The following is a 22000-nucleotide window of genomic DNA, read 5'->3' on the forward strand; positions in this document are numbered from 1 at the left end:
TGTTAGAGTTATTAATGACCCATAGTTACATGTGCATGAGGGAACTTGTGTGCCTTCACCGCATACTTGAGAGGTTCATAATTTGCTAGTGAGTGACTTAATTGTTTAGGGCCAAAGAAGTTGGGATGTAGCAAATATCCACTCTTTGTTTCCTTCTAATGTACCTTTGTTATATCAAGATGGCATTGATACAATTGTTTGGAAAGAGGATAGAAGTGGAAGTAAAAACAGGCTACATATTGTTGAGGAGAATTTCGGGGACAAGGTTAAACTTCAAATGGCTTGGAATTGAAAAGGTTCTGTAATGTGAGAGTACCGCCAAAGGTACAAAACCTTGTCTCGAGGATCTGTAGAAGCTTCGTACCAACCTGGAAAAGGCTAAACGAGTGTCACGTCCCTTATTCATCTAGCTGTGCAAATTTGCGTTGAATTGGAGGAGATTTAGTGGATTTGTTTTTTCAATGTGAAAATAGTGTTCACTGTTTTTTTTTTAGGGAGAGAATAGTGTTCGCTGTTGGTATGCAGCAGGGCTGTGAGATGTTATTCGTGACAGAATTCAGCGATTCTCAAGCATAACAGTGAGTTGTTAGACATGCAAGAAAAATAAAAAGGGTAGTGTTTTAGGTTATGATGTTGTTACGGAGCATATGGTGTATAACATAAATGTGTAAATGTGGAACCATCAACAGATGACGGCCCAGCAGATTTGCTCTCTCGCAAATTTAAGGTTGGATGAATGTTTCGTTCAAGATTTAATGTAACTAACAAAATCAAATTATTGAAAAAGTTAACGAATACTTGTGGGTATCAAATATTCAACTGATTTTACTCCTGGTTCCTTTTTAGGGTTTTTAGTATGGTGGGTGGCTCTAAAGGCGTTGATCTAGACATCTTCTCTACTAAGACTCTGAGCAATTTATTATCTGCTTTGTAACCTGTAGGAATTTTGTTGGGTTTTTTGTTTCCTTGTGAATTTTTTTGAATCTGGATTGCATGTAGTCAAAACTAAAATTAGATTTTATCAAATTGATTAAAACTATATTGGATCTTGAAATTCGGACAATCTTAATCGGAAATCCGTAGGTTTCATGACTGCAAGACTACTGTTCCAGTGGATGCAATTCCGATTATAAAATTGGAGACAATTTTGATCCTGAGTTCTAGTGGCCAATATAGTCAAGACCGCAAGTTGGCTCGTGGGATTGTACGATTCTACGATCCAGAGAACCACGGGTTCCATGCAACAATACTAGAAGTTGACTAGTTGCTATCAGACAAACTATAAAGGCATATGTGCTTATTGTTTTTAAGTTTGTTTTGAATCCAACTTTGATTATTGTTTTATTTTTATGTTTTCTGCTGTTAAAGCACTTAATGCCTCACTGTTTTATTTTTACTGTAGTTCAAGGTCCAAAAATATCTTCATTTTGAAACCAACTATTACTTTGCATGGATATTTCCAAAGAATGCTAAAGAACAAAAGTTGGCTTCCGCCATCGACAATTGGAATGAAGCTACGACTCCATGGTGCAGGTATTGTTGCTTTCACCTTTGATCAATATATAGTTTTTGACCCGTTACTTTTTATGATGAACATATTATGCAGGTATTGTGGTTATGGCTCTTCTACTCTTAAATATTAATGCTTCAATTTTTTGGTTCAACCTAAACATCTTTGTAAGTTTGAAAAGTTTATTGCGTAACGACATTTGAATCAAGTCATTTGTAATGTATCAATGACCATTCTAGCTACAGCCGACAGGGCAAGATTGACATTGGAAAGTTAATTCAATTCTTTTATACAGTAACACAGAATCAGCAATAGCAAAGTTACAAAGTAGTAGCAAACTTCTACGCCCACCCCCCGCCAATTTTTCCAGAATGGTGGGAAACAATAATGAAGTTAAGAGTAGGTTATTCTCTTTGAAAAACTAGAGGAATTGTAGTGGCATATTTTAACAGACTTCAAGAGAGTCTGGTAAATTTTGCCTTATTATAATCATAATTATTTCACTAAATCACATTGACATTGCCAACTGTGGGTCAAAAATACGATTTAGAGTTGCAGCCAATCGAACTCCCCCTTGAGCTAATCGCAAATTGACGATAGGATAACGTGACAGGAAGTAATCATCTGCAAGAATATTTTCATTATATAATTAAATAAAGTATAAGAAGTGTCAAATAGCATAGTTCTACTTCTAAATTTTCTTATAGCTTACCATCAAGTACTGAACCTTCAGATGCATCCTCATATGCCCATTTACAAGCATCTTTGCTACTTTCAGTAGCATATCTGAAAAAATAGACCAAAGTTAAGTACCTGTTTTCTAACTTTTAAGCTTGTAATGGAATTTTTTCAATACATAATAAGACATTTAAAAAATTTGAACAAAATTCAAAGAGAACTTAAGTACTGAAGTATGTGACAACTATATCAGATAGAACATACGTAATCGGGCATGGGGTATCCTTAGAACCGCAGCTCTCCCAATCTTCTACTTGATCAGCCCATTCTCTCTGTATATCGAGAAAAGAATTAAGAAGAAAGAAATGAGTCATGTTGGTTAGCTCAGTTGGTGGCTACCAGAGATATTATATGCATGGGTCCATGTTCGAACCCCAGATTCTCCACTTAAGAAAAAAAAAAAATTGACATAATAAACTTCAAAACACAATTTCTCGTACTGATTTTTACAAATTAAAGACATATCATGTACCGTGATATTTTGTTGAATTGCATCAACGAACTCGCTTAGTTCTGAGTCATAGAATCTTTCAACTTCTGTCTCAATTATGCTAACATCCCAAACCTTCATATAAAATACAATTTAAAAATGAATAGAAAAATCTATATCATATGTACGTTCTATAATAGATGAAGCAATGTATTTGACATACATGATGAAGATTTTGTTTTCTTTTGTACCAACGAACAGTAATTTCATTGCCTCCTTTGTCCGAAACAAAGCCACAATGTAGAGGCTGCATATTAAACAAGTTGCACATTTACTTAGATGGAAGCATTCAAGCATGTTATTTGGATTATATTTGATTTTGCTTATGTTAATGCAAACCTGATGGATATCTCCCATAAAATGTGAAAGGAATAGAAGAGCTTGGGTGAGGTTATCTGATAAATGATCGATGTTAGTGTATCGAAATCGAGTGGATGTAAACTTACAAAAACACAAAACAAACATTCAACTGAGGTTATTTAATTTGATTTTTTTTTTTTGTTTTACATTTAGATTCAATGTCACTGCCATAGTCCAGGAGCTGTGTAGTGTAATTGCTTATCGCGGCCACGACACATCGCCCCTTTGTTCCAGTTTTATGATCTATACAATCCCCTGAATGTTTAAAAAACAACAGGTCAGTACTATAGCAAGATGTTTTTTCAAATTTTGAGAAACTATATACAAATACTACGTGATGCTATTATTCTGGTCATGATATAAATAGAGTTTGATGGTTGTACATTGTCACTGTAAAACAAGAATCATTATATATAGAAGAAGAATGAGAAAGGATGTTACTTTTGTCCTTGTAAGTGCAAACATTGTCAGGTGTATCAGCAAAGTGTAGAGGGGAAGACCACTGAAAGATAAACCTCACATGATCTGCCCATGAACACTTGCTAGATAAATCATTGTTTGCAGATTCTGGCAACAATTTTTTCACAGCCTTAGCAGCTGTATTGCTTAGGCGAGCCTATTTAAAAGCAAAAAAATTTAACTAAAATCAGAACACATTATAATAGAAATTATTACCAATCAAATTTAGAAATGAAAAAAAAAAATATGAAATCCATCTTTCATTTTTTCATTACTATTTAAAATAAAAAAAAAAAAAAAAAAAAACTCAGTATCTGATTCAAAAACCGATTAAATTTAATAACAGAATTAGTAAAGAATATTTCATTAACAAGGTAGGAACTAGGAAGCCACCTGAGCAATCTTACAAACAATGGCATGTCCATCATCTCCCCACCCTTGTGTATTTTGGATCAAAAGAAGGAATGAAACTATGGCTACAAGTGCAATTCTATAACAACCCATTGCACTTTAATTACTTTATAATAAGCCACACATGTAATGATGGTATTTGATATGCTGCTTTTCAATAAAACAAAACTATATATATAAACCGGTTGTGAAATGGATGTGTTATTTATTTCTTTTTGGTAACGTGCAAAATTGAGATTTGAAGTAATATTTTAGTGCTTGTTAAGTCAACATTGACAGGTAAGATAAGATGCTATGATTCGTGATTAAAGCGTGGTAGATATTTTATGGTTGATGAGTTCTATCTTCACAAGCAAGTACCAATAATATTCGAGTGAAGGTAGAAAGAATATTCCCAATTTCCTAAAGTGACTGGACATATGATTATGATTTTAGATGTTGATGATCTGAAACATATAAATAAATAGAAGTACAATAGTTAGTTTGATATTGTTGGTGCTGTTCTTCCTTATCCTCTTGGACGAAGCTTCCCAACCACCAAATATATTTTTAGAAACTGTATTTTTCAAATGACATGTTTGTCAAAATAGCAAATACGTCTCTGAATTTTATAAATGTCAATAAGTTTAGTCTTTCCGTCAAGTCTCATCATTAACAGTGATGACATGGAGTTTCAAGTCAGCTTCCATATGTACAAGGACGAATTTGAAGAAAGTCAATACAACAGTCAAATCGATCTCTGAATTATTCATTAAAAATCAAGTTGGTTCATGAATTATGTCACTCACTATCAAATTGATCCCTGTATTATTTATCGTATCTATCAATTTGATTGATACTGTCAAATAAATGCTAAAAATGTGAAGAAATTGATTCGATCCCATCTCACTTAGGTTAAACCTTGCTCAAACTCTTCTAATTTGTCTACGCCATTTTAATCTTACCGTAATCAAATCATGCACATGTTTTGAATTTCATGATTTTTCACTACATTTAACGGTTTCTTTTTAATTATTTCGTGATTTTATTGGTTTTGAATTTCATGATTGTTCATGTATTTTTGTTGAGTAGTTGCTATGAAAATGCATTTTACATTGTGTGTTGTTGAAGATGTGATAGGTTGTTTAGATCACATGAAATTGTTGTTTATGAATATACTTTCTACGGGGGCGGGGGCGGGGGCGGGGTGAGGGAGGGAGGGAGAGAGATGTGTTGTTTATTGTTTACCGTGGTGAAAGATTCCATTTTTGGTTGTTACTAAAAGTATTTTACTAAGGGCATTATTTGGATAAACAACTTAATTGAGTGCTTATAGTATAAGGTATTATGTATAAAATAGGTTTGTCTGGATGAGTTATTTAGCGCAAAAAAAAAAAAAAAAAAAAAAAAGAATTAGAACGACTCATATGAAAACAATACAAAATGTTCTCCAAATCATTGACAACTCTTCTAATGACCTCTTATTTACCCTCAAATGCAAAGAAAATAACTAAAAATATAGCCTAAAATATTATATGATGCTTCGTGATCACGTATGCATTGATTTGATCAAAATAAAATGGAATAACCATTATTGTAAAATGGGCTAAAAACAAAGGACCACGTTTATAATTTTGGGACAAAATCTATTTTTCGAAAAAAAAACCTTATTTCTTTTTAGTGTTTGCAATAGAGATTTGAAGTAATATTTCAGTGCTTTTTAAGTAGGGATGACAATAGGATCCAGACCCAATGAGTAATCGTAAAAAATACTCATAATAGGTAGGGTAAAATCTCATTTTCATGGGTTCGAGTTTGAGTCCAGCTATTACCCGCAAATTTAAATGGATACGGATACGCGTAAGGGTACTATAATGTCCACCCCCGCAACCCGCATTTACATATCTTATATAATATGATAAATAGTTTATTTATTTTTTGTGTATAATTATTTAATTTATTTAGCTATCCTTATTTATTAATTTCGTTAGGTCTGCAGCATTTTAACCTAATTTTTTCCGCTCATTTGCTTTATTAGGTTTGCAATTATATAACGTAACAAGTTCCATCTAAAAAAATGCATCGCACACCAATTTCATTCCAATCCTCTTATTTGATGCTGCACATTTGTTGCAGAAACTATGAGCATATCAATGATCACGTTTGATGCCTTCTATTTTATACTTTTTTTTTATTTTCTTTTTTTGACAATTTTTTGTACACTTTCTTTTTTAAGGAAATATTTTGTACATTTATTTAATACTAAAAAAATGCATCGCACCAATTTCATTCCTATCTTCTTCCCTTTTTTTTTTGACAATTTTTTTTTTTTTTTCCAAAAAGGAGGTTGATGCAAAGAGCACCAACCCTAATATATTAAACTAAAAAAGAGTACAAGAAAGAAAAGGGGGACTAGGCCAAAACCTTTTAGAAATGTACGAACCTAAAATTAGGTAAGCCCATCCTATTCCTATTGTACTCGCCCCTGATATTCTCAGGTATAGAGCTATACCAAGCAAAATGATTGAGAGGAATATTCAGGCCAATATTAGCCATACCATCAGCACAATAGTTTCCCTCCCTGTAAATGTGTGAAAAAGTGAAGTTGACTCTTCTGACAAAAGCTAAGCAGTTGTTCCACCTGTTTCTTAATATCCAAGGAACATAAGAAGAGGATTTCAAAGCTAAACAAACCAATTGTGAGTCGGTTTCCAGCCATAATTGATTATAACCTTTGTGAGAAGCAGTTTCCATCGCAAGAATGGCAGCCATCAGTTCCGCATTGTAAGCATTAACATTTCCCAAATTTTGATCAAAGCAGCCTAAACAAATACCTTCCTTGTTTCTGAAGATACCACCTGCAGAAGCATTTGGACGGTTTTTTGAAGAAGCACCATCAGTGTTCACCTTTATCCAATTGAAGATTGGAGGAGACCAAATCACTTCCTTGATGATAGGGGCTTTAGGAGGATGAATTGGGACTCTGAAGTATTTCATAATGGAGAATTCCTTCATGTCTGGTATAGCAGCTTTAGAGGTATTGGACCCTGACAAGTAGACTGCAGAGATGATATTGTTTAAAATAATTTTCCAATGGATGAATTTGTCTTGAAACCTAACTTGGTTCCTTCTAAACCAAATGGCACTGATAACATTAACAATGCAAGCTTGCACAACCACCTTACATTGAGAGGACCAATTTTTATCACAAATCTTCCACATGTCCTCCACATTTGAGATACGAATGGAAATATTAAGAATACCTGCGAGCCAATTCCAGAAATGCTTGGCAAAAGAACATTCAAAAAAGATGGAAGGATGTCTCAGCTTCCTTAAAGCAATTTGAGCAAATAGAAGGTATGTTGCATCCTCTAATCTGTAAGTTATCATCAGTAGGGATTCTACCATGCATCAGCCTCCAGCTAAGCAAAGACTTGGAGGGAGGGATGTCTCTACTCCAAATAAATTTAGACCAATGCGTGTTCTGACCAACCGGAGATTTAAGGGAATAAGCCTCCTTAAGAGAAAGATCTCCATTAGCCATACTAAGCCAAACCAACTTATCTTCAGCCTCTTCTATTGGAATGGAAATTTGATGCACAATTGAAGATAAAGAAGGAAAAGCCAGCTGAACTGAATTTGGTATTCTCCAATTGCCTTCACTGATGAAATCTTAAACTAAGGCTTGAAGATTTTGAGAAATGGTATCAGGAATATTCAGTAAGTTTGATAGAGACATTCCACACCAATTATCATTCCAGAAATTCACCCTATCTCCTTTACCTATCTGCCAACCAGAATGGTCCGAAACAAATTGAAATTCACTCTTGATGCTGCTCCATATAGATGAGAATATATGATAAGAGACAGGCTTCATGTTTCTAATACATCTACTTTGCAAAAGCTTAGCCCATGATTGATTGGAAATTCTGAGGTCCCAGCAAAGTTTGAGGTTGGATGCTTCATTCAAAGATGATAAAGATCTCAACCCTAATCCTCCTTGATTGATTGGCAAGCAACTTTTTATCCAAGAAACTGTTACTAACTTTCTTTTTTCCACATCCCCACTCCAAATGAAGTTCCTGATCCATTTCTCTAGTTTGTTGAGAAGAGATTTTGGCCAACAGTAAATTGACATGCTATGAATCAGCATGCCTTGAATGACAGATTTTACCAATTGAACTCTACCTGCAATGGATAAAAGAGAGGCCTTCCATGCTGCTAATTTGTTCTTGATTCTATCTGCTATAGGTTGAAGATGTGAAGCTTTTGGTTTACCTCTAAAGATAGGAACACCAAGATAGTTGAAAGGTAATGAGCCAATATTGAATCCAATATTTGTTGCTAACTGTTGAATTCTAGCGGGAGAGATGGATCCAGCATATACAATTGATTTTGCTGGGTTGACAAATTGTCCAGAAATTGCAGCATACCTTAGGAAAAGAACCTTTAATGCTTGAATTGATGATGCTTTGGCTTTGCAGAACACCATAATATCATCTGCATAAAGAGTATGAGACGGGACATAAAACTTTTGCAAGGGCATAATTTTGCAAGGGCAATAGGTCTATATTGCTCAACTGTATTAGCATTCTCAGTTTTTGGGATTAGAATTAAAGTATTAGAGTTGAAGTTTGGAAGAATCCAACCCTTAGAGAAGAACTCCATGACTGCTTTGCAAACATCATTACAAACTATGCTCCAGAAGGATTGATAGAATATTGCACCAAACCCATCAGGGCCAGGAGCACTATCCTTATTAAGTTCAAAAACCGCCCTCTTTATCTCCTCTTGAGAAGGAATCATTGTTAATATTTTGTACACAATACTAGAAAAATTCATCGCACTAATTTCATGCCTTTTTTTTTTTGACAATATTTTCTACACTTTTTTATTTGAACCAATTTCATGCCTTTATTTCATTCCTATCTTGTTGCCTTTTTTTTGACAATATTTTCTACATTATTTTTTTTGAAGAAATTTTTTCTACATTATTTAATACGTTTACAAACAGAATACACTAATTTCCATGCAAACTCGGCTACTCTAATTTCCATGTAAACTTGATTATATATACCAAGCCCTAAAGATATTGATCACTGATGAAGATGGTGAAGATACCAATGTAACGTCTAACGTCGTATATGAGGAAGTATTTCGCAATGTGTGATGAAACTACATGCCAACGTATTAAAAATTTCATATTTATGATAGAATTACCGAATTTTCTTTTATAATATTTTCAGATTTCATACATTTTATGAAGTGTTTTATTTTGTCTACTATGGATTATCACGTGTTATTTTTTTCACCATTATCAATATTATATATTGCATTTTATTATTCGTATGTCAATCCCTTTACAATAAACCTGTGCGGAGCACGGGTCTAAAATCTAGTTTAAGCTTAAGCCTAAGCCTAAACCTAAAAATTACTTAGTACAATAACTAATCCCTTATGTTGGTATACAATTTTTGAAGGATGTTTTGGATGTTTTTATTTTGTTAAATACTACGATTTTGTACTTTTTTATGAGTCGATTTGAAAAATTGTGAACCACAATTTTATTTCAATTGTGATATTTTTATTGTCTTTTCATAGTTAAAATGCGGGTAATAGGTGCCGGTATAGACAGTAAGGTGCCCATAGGATATAGGGGCGGGCACTAAAGTTGTTGCCCACAAGGATATGAGCTTGAGTACGAGTATCTTTTAAGTCAACATTGACAAATAGGATAAGATGCGTCGGCTCTTAATTCAAGCGTGGCAAATATTTTATATTTTATGATTTCTATCTTCACAAGCAAGTAGCCATAAAAATTGAGATGAAGGAAGAATATTCCAAAAATGATTTCACATATATGATTAGAATTTTACATGTTAATAATCTGAAACATATAAATAATAAACATGTGCTTTGCCAACCATATTATTGTTGGTGCTGTTCTTCCTTGTCCTATGGGACGAAATTTCCCAAGCATCACATTTCTAATTTAAAACAACATGTGCTTTCTGAAAGTGTGTTTCTCAGATTACATATTTTGTTTGAAATTATATACTTGAAGTAATATGAGTAGTGGGAAAAGTTCTTTCTGCGGCCTATTCGCCAAACATGACTTTGAGCCAGTATGTTAATATCGACCAGCCATAAAGATTTTTAGGCAAAATACATCATCGGAAGATATCTTGCCATACGCAAAAAGAATAAAAAAATACACTATCGTAGGATATCTTCCGATAAATATGTGGCGGCCTCATAGCAACATCGGATCTAAACTGCAATACCCAAACGTTGAAAGGTTTCTAGAGCTTTTAAAATGACTAGAGGAGGATAAAAATTGAAAGGGATTATATCTTTTAGAGGGACATCATCTCTTTTTACTTTGTACGCCGATATGTTATCCATTGTATATGTATATATCGTGAATCATGGCAACAGATCTCCAAGTTGATCTCAGACTGGATCCGTGAGCATGGCATTGCATAACACACCAAAGCTTCCTGGTACGAGACCTTCAAACCATACGCGGCACAGACTTTTATGAAATCATTGTTGGTCAATCGTAAACATGGGAGGTTACAACTTGCAAGGGTAGTCTCATTGTGCTTAAGATGGATTTAAAATGATGACATCTTAGAAGGGTGCCAATCTTCAAAATGATTTTGAACAAATGTTTATGACATCCACATTTTCTTTATGGACAAAGGTTCTTTTGCACCTATAAAATTATCTCCAAAGGAAATATTTTAATGTTCATGTCCCCTTCTCCATCAAGATGCTTAGAAGGATCACATGTAGCCTCTTCTTGCTTGCATACTTGTCCACTATAATTCATTTAAAAAACGTATCTTTAAATTAAAAAATAGAGTATTGCAGCATAACATAAAATAAAATAAAATGGAGAAGATCGAAATTATTATTTATTAAAGTGTCGCTTATGGTCATCTTACTATTTCTCATCTTCAATTGCATCATAAATCTCTCATTTGAACTATTGTTATTTACCTAAATTACATCGACATTGCCAACTTCGTGTCATTGTCAAAAATACGATTTAGAGTTGCAGCCAATCGAACTCCTCCTTGAGCTAATCGCAAATTGACGATAGGAAAACGTGACAGGAAGTAATCATCTGCAAAACATAGTTTCATGATAGAATTGAGAAAAAAGAGTAGAAGAAACTAGTCTCAACTATCATAGTTATGAACATTTTAAAGCTTACCTTTGAGGGTTGACCCTTCAGATGCATCTTTATATGCCCATTTACAGGCGTCTACGCTACTCTCAGAAGCATATCTGAAAAATTAGACCAATGTGTATTCCAAATACCACAGATAAATTAATAAATCCTGACTATGGTACAGAGAAGGGTTAAACTTGAATGAAAATATTCTAAGAACTAAAAACATATTTAACGCCTCTAAGTTAAAATTCGTCTAAAATGGAAGCTGCTGACATCTAAGTATCTAACAAAGAGGATTTAACTTACATATTTTTGTATTCGGAATTATGCATTATCAATATTATTAAGAGATTTTTATAAAACTAAAAATTAAGAGAATCCATATTAAATTATCCTACTAATAGGTACGAAATATGGAACATACATGGATGGGCATGCGATGTTATCCAAACTGCAGTTCTCCCATTCTTCGACTTCTTTAGCCCATACTTTCTGTTTGCAGGAGAAAATATGGAAGAAAAATATGAAACTTTGAAAGTACAATTTCTTGTAATGGTGATAACCGATGATGAATATTGTGATGCATAGTAATGGCGTACCGTAATATTCTGTTGAATTGCATCAATGAACTCGCCTAGCTCTGAGTCATAGAATCTTTCAAGTTCTGTCTCAATTATACTAACATCCCAAACCTTCATCGCGTAAACAATTAGATAGTGAAAAGTATAATAGAAAATAATTTTGATACACTGTAAAAATGCTTACACGGTCTGTCAACAAATGACAATTATGAATTGAATCTTCATATGTGAGTTTTCGAAGTAGATATGAATTAAATCCTATATAATATATATGTTTTATATACTTCATGAGCAATGAATTTGACATACATGGTGAAGATTTTGCTTTCTTGTGTACCAATGAACAGTTATTTCATTGCCTCCTTTGTCTGAGACAAAGCCACAATGTAGAGGCTGCAAGTATGATGATTAGCAACATTAATTTCAAAGTTATATGGAAATATATATCATGTGTGATTTGATGCTTCTATAGATGCAAACCTGATGAATGTCTCCCATAAAATGTGAAAGGAAATAAAGGGCTTGGGTAAGGTTATCTGATATAGTGATATAGTGATGAATTTAAGTGTTTGTTAGTCATAAAGAGGAAAAATATAACAAAAACAAAATAATGGGGTACAAATTAGTTTATTAATTTGGAAAGGAGCATTTACATTTAGGTTTTATGGCACTGCCATAATCGAGGAGCTGGTTGGTGTAATTTGTAATAGCCCCCACAACACATCGCCCCTTAATTCCAGTTTTCTGATCTTTACAATCCCCTGAAAGTTAAATCGACAAGAAGTTTAATCTTGCAAAGCATATTATTAATAAGGAGATTAGACTAGTGGCATCTTCGACTCATGGTTCGATTAGTTCAGTGAATTTTACTAAGGATAAATTTGACGATAAATAAATAAAAAAGAAATAAAACATTGAAAAGGAAAAAATAGAAATAAAAAATTAAAATCTGTTGAATGAACTATGGTTGAACTCATTAAACCTTGATTTAATCTAGTTAAGGAGGCGTTGATCGTTGGAAGTGGGGGGAGTCGTGTTATATTCTGTTAAGGAAGTGTATCTAGTGTTGAGTGAACTGGAGTTAGATGTTGTGGAATCGGCTAAGAATGTTTGAAATCCATTAATCCCTCAGAAGGTATCGGTGTTGATTGGGAGGCTTTTGCAAAATAGGCTTCCCACTAAAGATAATCTTTGTTTGAAAGGGATAAGAGATAATGCATCTACTTCTTGTGTCTGTGGTTGCGGCAGTGCTGAAAAAATTAATCATCTCTTCTTTAATTGTCCGGTTTTAGCTGTGGTATTGAACGAGACTTTGAAATGGCGTGGGATCCAAACTGCCATTTTTTATGGAGGTTTTGATGACCTTAAACAGTTGAAAGGGCTGGTGTTAAGTACTAAGAAGGTGAAGGATATATTAGGCTTAATTTGTTGCGCAAATATATCTATAATCTGGAAAGCCAATAATGCCATGATTTTCGATCAAGATGGGTTTAATTGGGAAAAAGTAGTGAAGGAAGCAAAAATCTTTTCATCGAGTTATTCAATCAAGGTGTAAAAGTTTTATTTTCTCTTTAAATCCGTGGCTGTTTCATCCGGTGGAGTGTATGGGAGTGGAGGTGGAACTGAGTGGCGATTTGGGATCATCGTCTCTTGTTTCCTGCTTCTTTTGTATTATGCTTTCTGCACAGGCTTTAGGAGTTTTTCTGTATCTGTTTTCTCTCTACTGCTATACCTCTGTGATGTGGATCGATTTTCGGTGTTAGCCTTAGCCTGCGTGTGTAAGCAGATCATGTTCTGTTGTGGCCAGTCTTCTGCATTCAGCAGGTGGTTTCGAGTTAGGCAGTGTGATTTTGGACTGTGGCGGTGTTTTGGAGCATCTTTGGGCCTTTGATATCTTAGGTTTTTTGGCTGAGATGTTAGTTTTGGTGTAGTCTTAGGTTCTGTTTTGCCTCATTGCTTTGTTTCTACCTATCTGTTGTTCTTCAGCTGTATTTCTGTTAATGGCTGTTTGTTTGTTTTGGGTGGCCTGGTTTTAGGCTCTATCTCTTTCTCTGTTGTGTATGGATTGTTTGTTTAGACACTTTGTATTTTTGATTGGTCCAGCGAGAAATTCTAATATGGTCATAGGATCAAAGAAAAAGTATTTGGTCACATACACATAAAAATTTTTTTTTAATAATAAAGAAGAAATAAGTGTCTTGCTAATATTGTTTTCTCTCCTTGTGAGAAGTAAGTTTTCTCTCATTCTCTCCTTGTGAGAAGTTTTCAACCATAACCAATCTTGAACCTTTTCTTGCCTCTCCCCATCGCCTCCACCTCTCCCCATGGCCTCTCTCCACAACCTCTCCTTGAGTGATGATGAGGAAGAATTAGAGCTGCAACCTGAAATTAATTCCACACAGATTGCTGATCCCAACCTCCGCCTTGTTGGTCGCTTCCTAACAAACAGACCCATTCGAACCTACATGATGATGGAAAAAATTGAAACATTCTGGAACCCTGTCCGTGGTGTAAAAATTCAAGAATTAGAGCCAAACTTATTCACTTTCCAATTCTACCACCACCTTGATTTACAGAGAATCTTGAGAAAAGGCCCACGGTACTTTGACAATCACTTGTTGATCCTGGACACTATTCCTGCGAATACTAATCCAAATCTAGTTGCTCTCCAGACTGTTCCATTTTGGATTCAAGTCCATGATCTTCCCGCGGGTTATATGTCTGAGAAAGTTGGAATAGACATTGCAAACTCCATCGGTCAATTCATTGAGTATGATGCGAAGAACGGTTCAAACTATCTTCGACAGTTTATGAAGATTCGTGTCTTGCTAGATGTCACGAAACCTCTGAAGCGTATGAAGAAGATCAAAATGCATGGTGGTGGAACCAGCACCATCAAATTCAAATATGAAAGGCTGGGAAATTATTGCTACTATTGTGGTATGTTGGGCCACATTGAGGACTACTGCGAAAAGCTCTACTCGGCAAACTCCGACGACGGTACTAGAATCTGGGGTCCCGAGCTGCGCGTAGAGAAGCAGCGCAACCATGGTGGTGGCGATGTGAACAAGCTGAGAGATGGTGGCATCACAATTACTGCGCCGGCAACAGTTACAGTTACCAAAAGTAACGGTCAAAATGAAGATTCTGGTGTTTCAAACATTCCCAATTCTGGCGCATTGATTAGTCTGTTACGAAATCCAAATTTACTGCGCAAATCAAAGCTAGATAATGCGGCAGCAGCTAATTCAAATGCTCACACTAACGATGATCAGCTGATGGAGGAGAATAATGAGGTATTTATTGCCAACAAGACAAAACGGTCCAGGGAAGTAATTTCTGAGAATAGGCACATTCAAAGCTCATCAGTTGTTACAGGAAAAAACACTCATCATGCTCAGTCATCATCTACTCCAAGCAACAAAGCAGTAACTATCTCCACCTCTATGCACGTCCCGCAGACGAATCATTTTTTATCGGCGGAGCCTGGAATCCAGGCCTGCCGGGAACAATGAATATCATATCTTGGAACTGCCGAGGCTTAGGAAATGTTAAGGCAGTTCCCTCTTTAAAAGACCTTATCCGCGTCTATAAACCGGATATTATCATTTTAATTGAAACTTTGGTTGACAGTAGCAAAATTTCTGATCTCTGTTATAAAATTGGTTTTGAAAATCACTTCTCTGTAGACCGAATTGGTCGGTGTGGTGGTCTGGCAATTCTTTGGCGAAATAACATTAACTGTTCGCTGCTCAACTACTCTCAGAATTTCATAAACATGTCTATTCAGGATCCTGTCAATAGTAACTGGAGACTCACCGCTTTCTACGGATACCCCGACTCAGGAAGACGTCGCGACTCATGGGACCTCCTCCGCCATCTTAGCAGCCTATCGAACGATCCATGGTGCATTATCGGAGACTTCAACGACCACCTCTCATCAGCAGACAAACGGGGAGGCCCTGACCGCCCTCCTTGGCTTATCCGTGGGTTTCAAGAAGCCGTAAATGACTGTCATTTGTTAGATATGCCGCTGTTGGGATACCAGTTTACATGGTTTAAGAGTGTTGGTACTGATGCATCTAAGGAAGCGCGTTTAGATAGAGCCCTTGTCACACCCTCATGGCAAAACATGTTTCCGAATGCAGCACTTCAGACTCTTGTTGCTCCAATTTCTGATCACACTCCCCTTCTTTTGCAGCTTCAACCAATTCCTTGGAGACAACCTTACCGCAGTTTCAAATTCAACAATTCTTGGCTTCATGAGCCGGAGCTCATTGATCTTGTGAAAAACAATTGGGAGCACTATCCTTCCACCAACATCTTAACCAAACTGAATTATTGTGTGGAGGACATATCAACCTGGAGCCGTTCTGTTACCCCAAACTTCAAGCATCTTATTAACAAACAGCGATCCATCATTGAGGAATTCAGAACAGACGCAAATGATGCCAATGATCCTGAACTTCAGGTCCTGCAGCAAAATCTCGCAACTTTAATTCTTCAAGAGGAGAGTTATTGGAGACAGCGTTCTAAAATCTTTTGGTTATCAGAAGGCGACACAAACAGCAGGTTCTTTCATGCTTCTGCTTCAGCCCGTAAGCGGAATAACACCATTAAAAAGATGCGCGATGACCATGGCAACTGGATATCATCGCACGATGACATGTGCACTTTGGTTCGAGATTATTTTAATTCCATTTTCACTGTGAGGCAAGGCGACCAGTAGGCAATTCTCTCTTGTGTTCAGCCACGGATCACAGCTGAAGACAACAATACTCTCACACAGCCTTTCTCTGAACAAGAATTCAAAGAAGCTATTTTTAGTATGCACCCCGATAAATCTCCGGGCCCTGATGGCCTCAACCCGGCTTTCTTCCAAAGGTTCTGGAACGATATTGGAGGCGACATCTACACTACTGCTATCAATTGGCTCTCCACCGGGGTCATTCCCTCCGACCTGAATTCTACACATATTGTTCTTGTTCCAAAAGGGGAAAATCCAGAATCAATGAAAGATCTTCGTCCCATATCCCTTTGTAATGTCCTTTACAAAATCATTGCCAAGGTTCTAGCAAACCGATTGAAGCCTTTGATTAATAAATGGATTGCACCAGAGCAAGCAGCTTTTGTCCCCTCTCGTTCGATATTAGATAATGCGCTTACAGCTTTTGAAATTTTACACTACATGCGCTGCAAAAGAAAAGGAAAAGAAGGGGATATAGCTCTGAAACTCGATATTTCAAAGGCATTTGATAGTGTCAGCTGGTCTTATTTACAAGCAATCTTATCCAAATTGGGTTTCTGCTCCCAATGGATCACATGGATGATGATGTGCATCTCTACAGTTGAATACCATGTCATCTTTAACGGAGACCGCATCGGCCCCATCACTCCTACACGAGGTTTACGACAAGGTTGCCCTCTGTCCCCATATTTGTACATTATCTGTGCTGAAGGGTTGTCTGCTACTATTAAGAATCACGAGCTTCGAGGTAAAATCCATGGAACCCGCATTTGCCGTAAGGCTCCTCCTGTTAGTCACCTTCTTTTCGCGGATGACAGCTTCCTATTTTGCAAGGCGACAATTTCAGAAGCTCAATGCCTCAAAGACATTCTTTCTAGTTATGAACTCGCTTCTGGGCAAGCCATAAACTATAGGAAATCGGCGATTTCCTTCAGTGCAAACACTCCACAAGACTCTATCTCTTCCATCATGACATGCCTTGGCATTTCTAGTGCAATCGGAAGCGGAAAATATCTAGGTCTTCCATCTATGGTAGGTCGTAGCAAGAAGGCAATCTTCACCTATCTAAAAGATCGAATATGGAAGAATTGTCAATCTTGGAGCGCTCGGTCTCTCTCAAGGGCAGGGAAGGAAATTTTGATCAAGTCAGTGGCCCAAGCCATTCCGTCTTACTGTATGGGAGCCTTTCTTATCCCTACATCTCTTTGTGATGAGATCGAAAAGATGATGAACTCATTTTATTGGGGCTCTAAAAAGAACGGTCGTCGTGGAATAAATTGGCTACGTTGGGACAAGCTCACTCGCCACAAAAGTCAAGGAGGTTTAGGCTTCAGGAACCTCGAAGCATTTAATCTTTCTATGCTCGGTAAGCAAAGTTGGAAACTCTTATCCGACTCGTCCTCCCTATTTTCAAGAATCCTCAAAGCTAAATATTTTCCCCGAAGGGATTTTTTGGATGCCAATCTAGGTCATAATCCAAGTTACACATGGAGGAGTCTATGGAGTACTCAATCTTTACTTACCTTGGGCCATAGGTGGAAAATTGGAGACGGTTCTCAAATTAATGTGTGGAGTATGCCTTGGATCCGCAATTTGCCAACTCTCAAACCATCTACCCCGCCTCTATTGCACCACGCGGATCTTACGGTTAGTTATTTGTTGAATTCAGATGGAAATTCTTGGAATATTCCTATAGTGCAATCTCTGTTTAATAGCGTAGATGCAGAAGCAATCGTTTCCATGCCTTTATTCCCTCGTACTGCTACTGATCAGCGCATCTGGAAGGCTACTGCAAACGGATCTTACACTGTCAAATCAGCATATCGTCTTTGTTCAGACCTTATAACTGCCATCAATCCCATCCAACATGATTATCGTTGGAATTCTATATGGAATTTGCAGATCCCACCACGAGTTCGAGCTTTTCTTTGGCGCCTTGCTCAACATTGTCTGCCAACTCGCGCTAATCTTCTTACCCGTGGTATTCCATGTGATGACTCGTGCATATTTTGCGACCAATTCGCAGAAACGCAGACTCATGTTTTCTTCGTCTGTCCGAAAGCATCCAGCTGCTGGGAACTGCTTGGAGTTAATCACATCATCCGAGACCTGCTACTCTCTAGTAATGACTGCACTTCTATGTTTTTTGACTTGATTGACAGGTTACACCCGCAGCAGCAAGTACTAGTTGCTATGACTCTCTGGAGCTTATGGAAGAGTCGTAATTCCAAACTTTGGGAGGCCACAGATACTACTCCAATTTCTATTGTCACTCGAGCAAAGGATGTCATCAACGAATGGAGTTGTATGCAACGAGAAAAGGCACCAATTCACCACGCAAATTCTGTCCACTCCTGGATCAAACCACCGATAGGTACAATTAAATGCAATGTCGATGCAGCTGCATTTAATAATAATTCTATCATGGGGTATGGTATGTGTTTTCGCGACTATACAGGTACTTTTTTACTTGGGAAATCAGACTTTCATCACTCATCAGCCACTGTTTTGGAGGCAGAATCTCTAGCCTTGCTTGATGCTATTAAATTGGCTATTTCAAATGAGATGCATGTTGTATTATTTGAAACTGATTCGAAGATCTTAGCTGATGCACTCACCAATAACTCTTCCCCTACCAATGAGTTTGGAGATCTTGTAACCCAATGTAGAAGTCTCTTACTTGATAAACCCGACTTTGCAGTGTCGTATGTTAGGAGGCAAGCAAATAGTGTTGCTCATAGTATTGCTCGAGCTTCGCTATCTCATCCTAGCCCCCATATTTTTCATCATGTATTGCCTACTTTGTACCGCCTAATTATGAATGAAATGAATTGATTCTGCTTTTGCTCAAAAAAAAAAAAAAAAAGAAGAAATTGATAAAAATGATGATTGAATATTTTGAGGAGAATCTTTTTATGTGTGTGTCCAAACATTATTGATTTGGTCACGTAACGTCTTTCTATGATTCCAAAAAAATAAATTATATCAATACTGTAATGTCAAATTTCTTGAATTGATTGAAAGGATTGCAAAATTGAATTTGATATTGCAAGATCATGCGAGATGCATTCATGATCATGAAACCGATGTAAGACGCATTCATGATCATTTCACAGGTTCTATAAGAATATCTCTGGTCTAGCACTCTTCAAAGGAAGAAAAATACTCCTAGAAAGGTAATGTAAACATGTCTTAATTGGATGTCCACGTGTAGCATAATTAGTAGGCTTAACATTTCTCAATATTTCTATGGACCATGCCCACGTGGCAAAAACTTTAATAACAAACAAAGACCTACTATCATATTTTATTGCAGCGTGGTACACTGGCGTCCAATCATGTCTTAGTATTATTTTATTTTATTTTATTTTGGCAACCAATTATATTTGAACAACAATCTACGCAATAACCACACCCCACCCACCCCTCAAAAACAATCCACATATTTTTTTCTAAAATAAAAAATCTACACATTAAAATCTACATTAAGGGTAATTGATCAGTGAAATGAACATAAAACAATGATAGGAGAATATAAAAGTTTGTTGCTGCTTACTTTTGTTATTGTAACTGCAAACAGAGTCAGGAGTATCAGCAAAGTGCAAAGCAGACGACCAAGGATAGATAAACCTCACATGATCTGCCCATGAACACTTGCTAGATAAATCATTATTTGCAGATTCTGGCAGCAATTTTTTCACAGCCTTTGCAGCTGCGTCGCTAAGTCGAGCCTGTTATCACAAAATCAGAAACGAAAGCAAAATTAGTACAAAAATCAAACTCATAATTATAAACATTTCTTGCATTCATGTAGTCAAGACAGTTCACTTTAGATCAGACGGTCAAAATTCAAGTTTAATATTTCAAATTACTAAAATTTAAATTTTTTGGCTCGTCCAATCAAGATGGAACGGCCACTTATGTTTGACTGCGTGAATGTATGATCCCCTAACAGTGGTAAATTCTACTTCAAAATATTGAAAGATAACAAGGTAAAGGCAGGATCCTGACCTGAGCAATCTTACAAACAATGACATGCCCATCTTCTCCCCATTCTTTGGTATTTTGAACCAAAAGCATAAATGAAACTATGGTCACTAGTACAATTTTGTAACAATCCATAGTACTTTACTCTATTAGTGCACAAACGTGTGGATAATATTTTTGTGATTAAGTCAACAAGTTGTTGTCAATAGTGTGATAAATTGCTACCCGTTCCATAAAAGTGGCAGATATTTTATTCTCGCAGGGTATTATCTTCTCTACCAAAAACCAATAATTTAATTGATGATGATGAACTCATAATGTGAAATGACAATGACATGTGAATTGGTTAATTTAATCATTTAAGTACATGATTATATTAGTTTGATATATAATTAATTGGTATTGTTTGTGAAAATCAAATTTTTCTTCTTATGTGTTGGAAATCATAAGTGGCATCTCAGAAAGATGGGATCTCAATAACAAAGTAGACTAAAAAGCTCCTATAAATGTGGAAATACAAGTTACGGAATTTTTTATTTTTATTTTTTTCCGATCAAGTAACCTAGTGGCTAGATTCACACATTATATGTCCAAGTAGCCTAATGACTAGATTTACAAATTATCTCTGATAACTATACGGGACAAGTTACGGAAACTTATCTGATTGGTAATAATGAAAAATTGAAAAACAAGTTAGTCGAGGAAACTTATCAAATACTCCCTCCGTCCTAAATTATTGGGGGACAGTTTGGTTTCATTTTGGGTTGAATTCACATATTTTTAGGATAGAACCCAAACTGATACTCATGTAATAAAAAAAAATGCTCAACCCAAACGCTATAAATGGATTCGGATTGTGGTTTGGTTAAGTTTTTCCTGAACCGATGAATACTATTACATGCAATGTATTCATAACAAATCAATTTTAACATACATCTCAGCAAAAGCACCAAACACGCCATCAATCATGGATCACTATAGTCTTTACTATTAGGGTATGTTTGGTTTGGAGAAGAAAGTTAAAGGAAAGAAAATGAAAGGATAGATAGTAGAAGGAAAGAAAGGTAGAAGAAAGTGAGATGATTGTTTTGGTTGTTTGGTATAAAAGAAAGTGAATAGATTGTTAGAGGAAAGAAAGATATGTATATTTGCAAAATGACAATTATAACCTTAAAAGGTTTTAGTTAAATATATTTATTTTTAAATTAATTACGCTATCTAAAAATTTAAATATATTTTATTAATAATTATTAATTTACATAACATTTGTTATTTTTTTTTTTTGTTAATGTCATTATGCTGAGAGAAAAAATTGCGGAACATGATCAAAAGCATGGTTTGTCTTACCATTGTTTGCTGGTTCAACAAAGTAATATTAACCATTATAGTAAGGGTATTTTCGACATTTTACCAAAAAGTTGGTGCTTCTTTCATGTTTCCGTCCAAATCAATGAGGAAAGGTTTTGAGTGTGGGTCCCACCTCAAACTTTCTTTCCTCAACTTTTTGAAGTGCTGCCAAACGGTGGAAAACCAATCTTTCCACAACTTTCTTTCC

General features: G+C 36.0%; 2 protein-coding genes across 2 annotated transcripts; both read right to left on the reverse strand.

Moving 5' to 3' along the window:
* Window positions 1-1750: 1750 nt before the first annotated feature.
* LOC11406693 (endonuclease 2) lies at window positions 1751-4135 on the reverse strand. The gene is made up of 9 exons (XM_003614560.4): window positions 3951-4135; window positions 3540-3714; window positions 3246-3353; window positions 3078-3133; window positions 2902-2985; window positions 2721-2813; window positions 2453-2520; window positions 2223-2296; window positions 1751-2134 (listed from the first exon to the last, which is right to left on the reverse strand). The coding sequence occupies exons 1-9, from the start codon at window positions 4059-4061 to the stop codon at window positions 2019-2021; spliced, it is 885 nt and encodes a 294-aa protein (XP_003614608.1). The 5' UTR covers window positions 4062-4135; the 3' UTR covers window positions 1751-2018.
* A 6700-nt stretch (window positions 4136-10835) lies between these two features.
* On the reverse strand, window positions 10836-20707 carry LOC11408231 (endonuclease 2). The gene is made up of 9 exons (XM_003614562.4): window positions 20470-20707; window positions 20015-20189; window positions 12365-12472; window positions 12192-12247; window positions 12021-12104; window positions 11730-11822; window positions 11555-11622; window positions 11170-11243; window positions 10836-11079 (listed from the first exon to the last, which is right to left on the reverse strand). Exons 1-9 carry the CDS (start codon window positions 20578-20580, stop codon window positions 10958-10960), a joined length of 891 nt encoding a protein of 296 aa, XP_003614610.2. The 5' UTR covers window positions 20581-20707; the 3' UTR covers window positions 10836-10957.
* Between the last annotated feature and the right edge of the window lie 1293 nt (window positions 20708-22000).

This window comes from Medicago truncatula, chromosome 5, assembly GCF_003473485.1.
Source record: "Medicago truncatula cultivar Jemalong A17 chromosome 5, MtrunA17r5.0-ANR, whole genome shotgun sequence".
Taxonomy (NCBI): domain Eukaryota; kingdom Viridiplantae; phylum Streptophyta; class Magnoliopsida; order Fabales; family Fabaceae; genus Medicago; species Medicago truncatula.

Excerpts from the sequence above, each read along its gene's own strand:
- LOC11406693 (XM_003614560.4), bottom strand. The coding sequence starts at position 4,061 with ATGGGTTGTTATAGAATTGCACTTGTAGCCATAGTTTCATTCCTTCTT. Across the intron at positions 3,715-3,950 it reads TTGTTTGTAAGATTGCTCAG|GCTCGCCTAAGCAATACAGC; the intron begins GTGGCTTCCTAG and ends GCTTTTAAATAG. Across the intron at positions 3,354-3,539 it reads TTGCACTTACAAGGACAAAA|GGGATTGTATAGATCATAAA; the intron begins GTAACATCCTTT and ends TTAAACATTCAG.
- LOC11408231 (XM_003614562.4), bottom strand. The coding sequence starts at position 20,580 with ATGGATTGTTACAAAATTGTACTAGTGACCATAGTTTCATTTATGCTT. Across the intron at positions 11,244-11,554 it reads AACATCGCATGCCCATCCAT|ATATGCTTCTGAGAGTAGCG; the intron begins GTATGTTCCATA and ends CTAATTTTTCAG. Across the intron at positions 11,080-11,169 it reads TGAAGGGTCAACCCTCAAAG|ATGATTACTTCCTGTCACGT; the intron begins GTAAGCTTTAAA and ends TATGTTTTGCAG.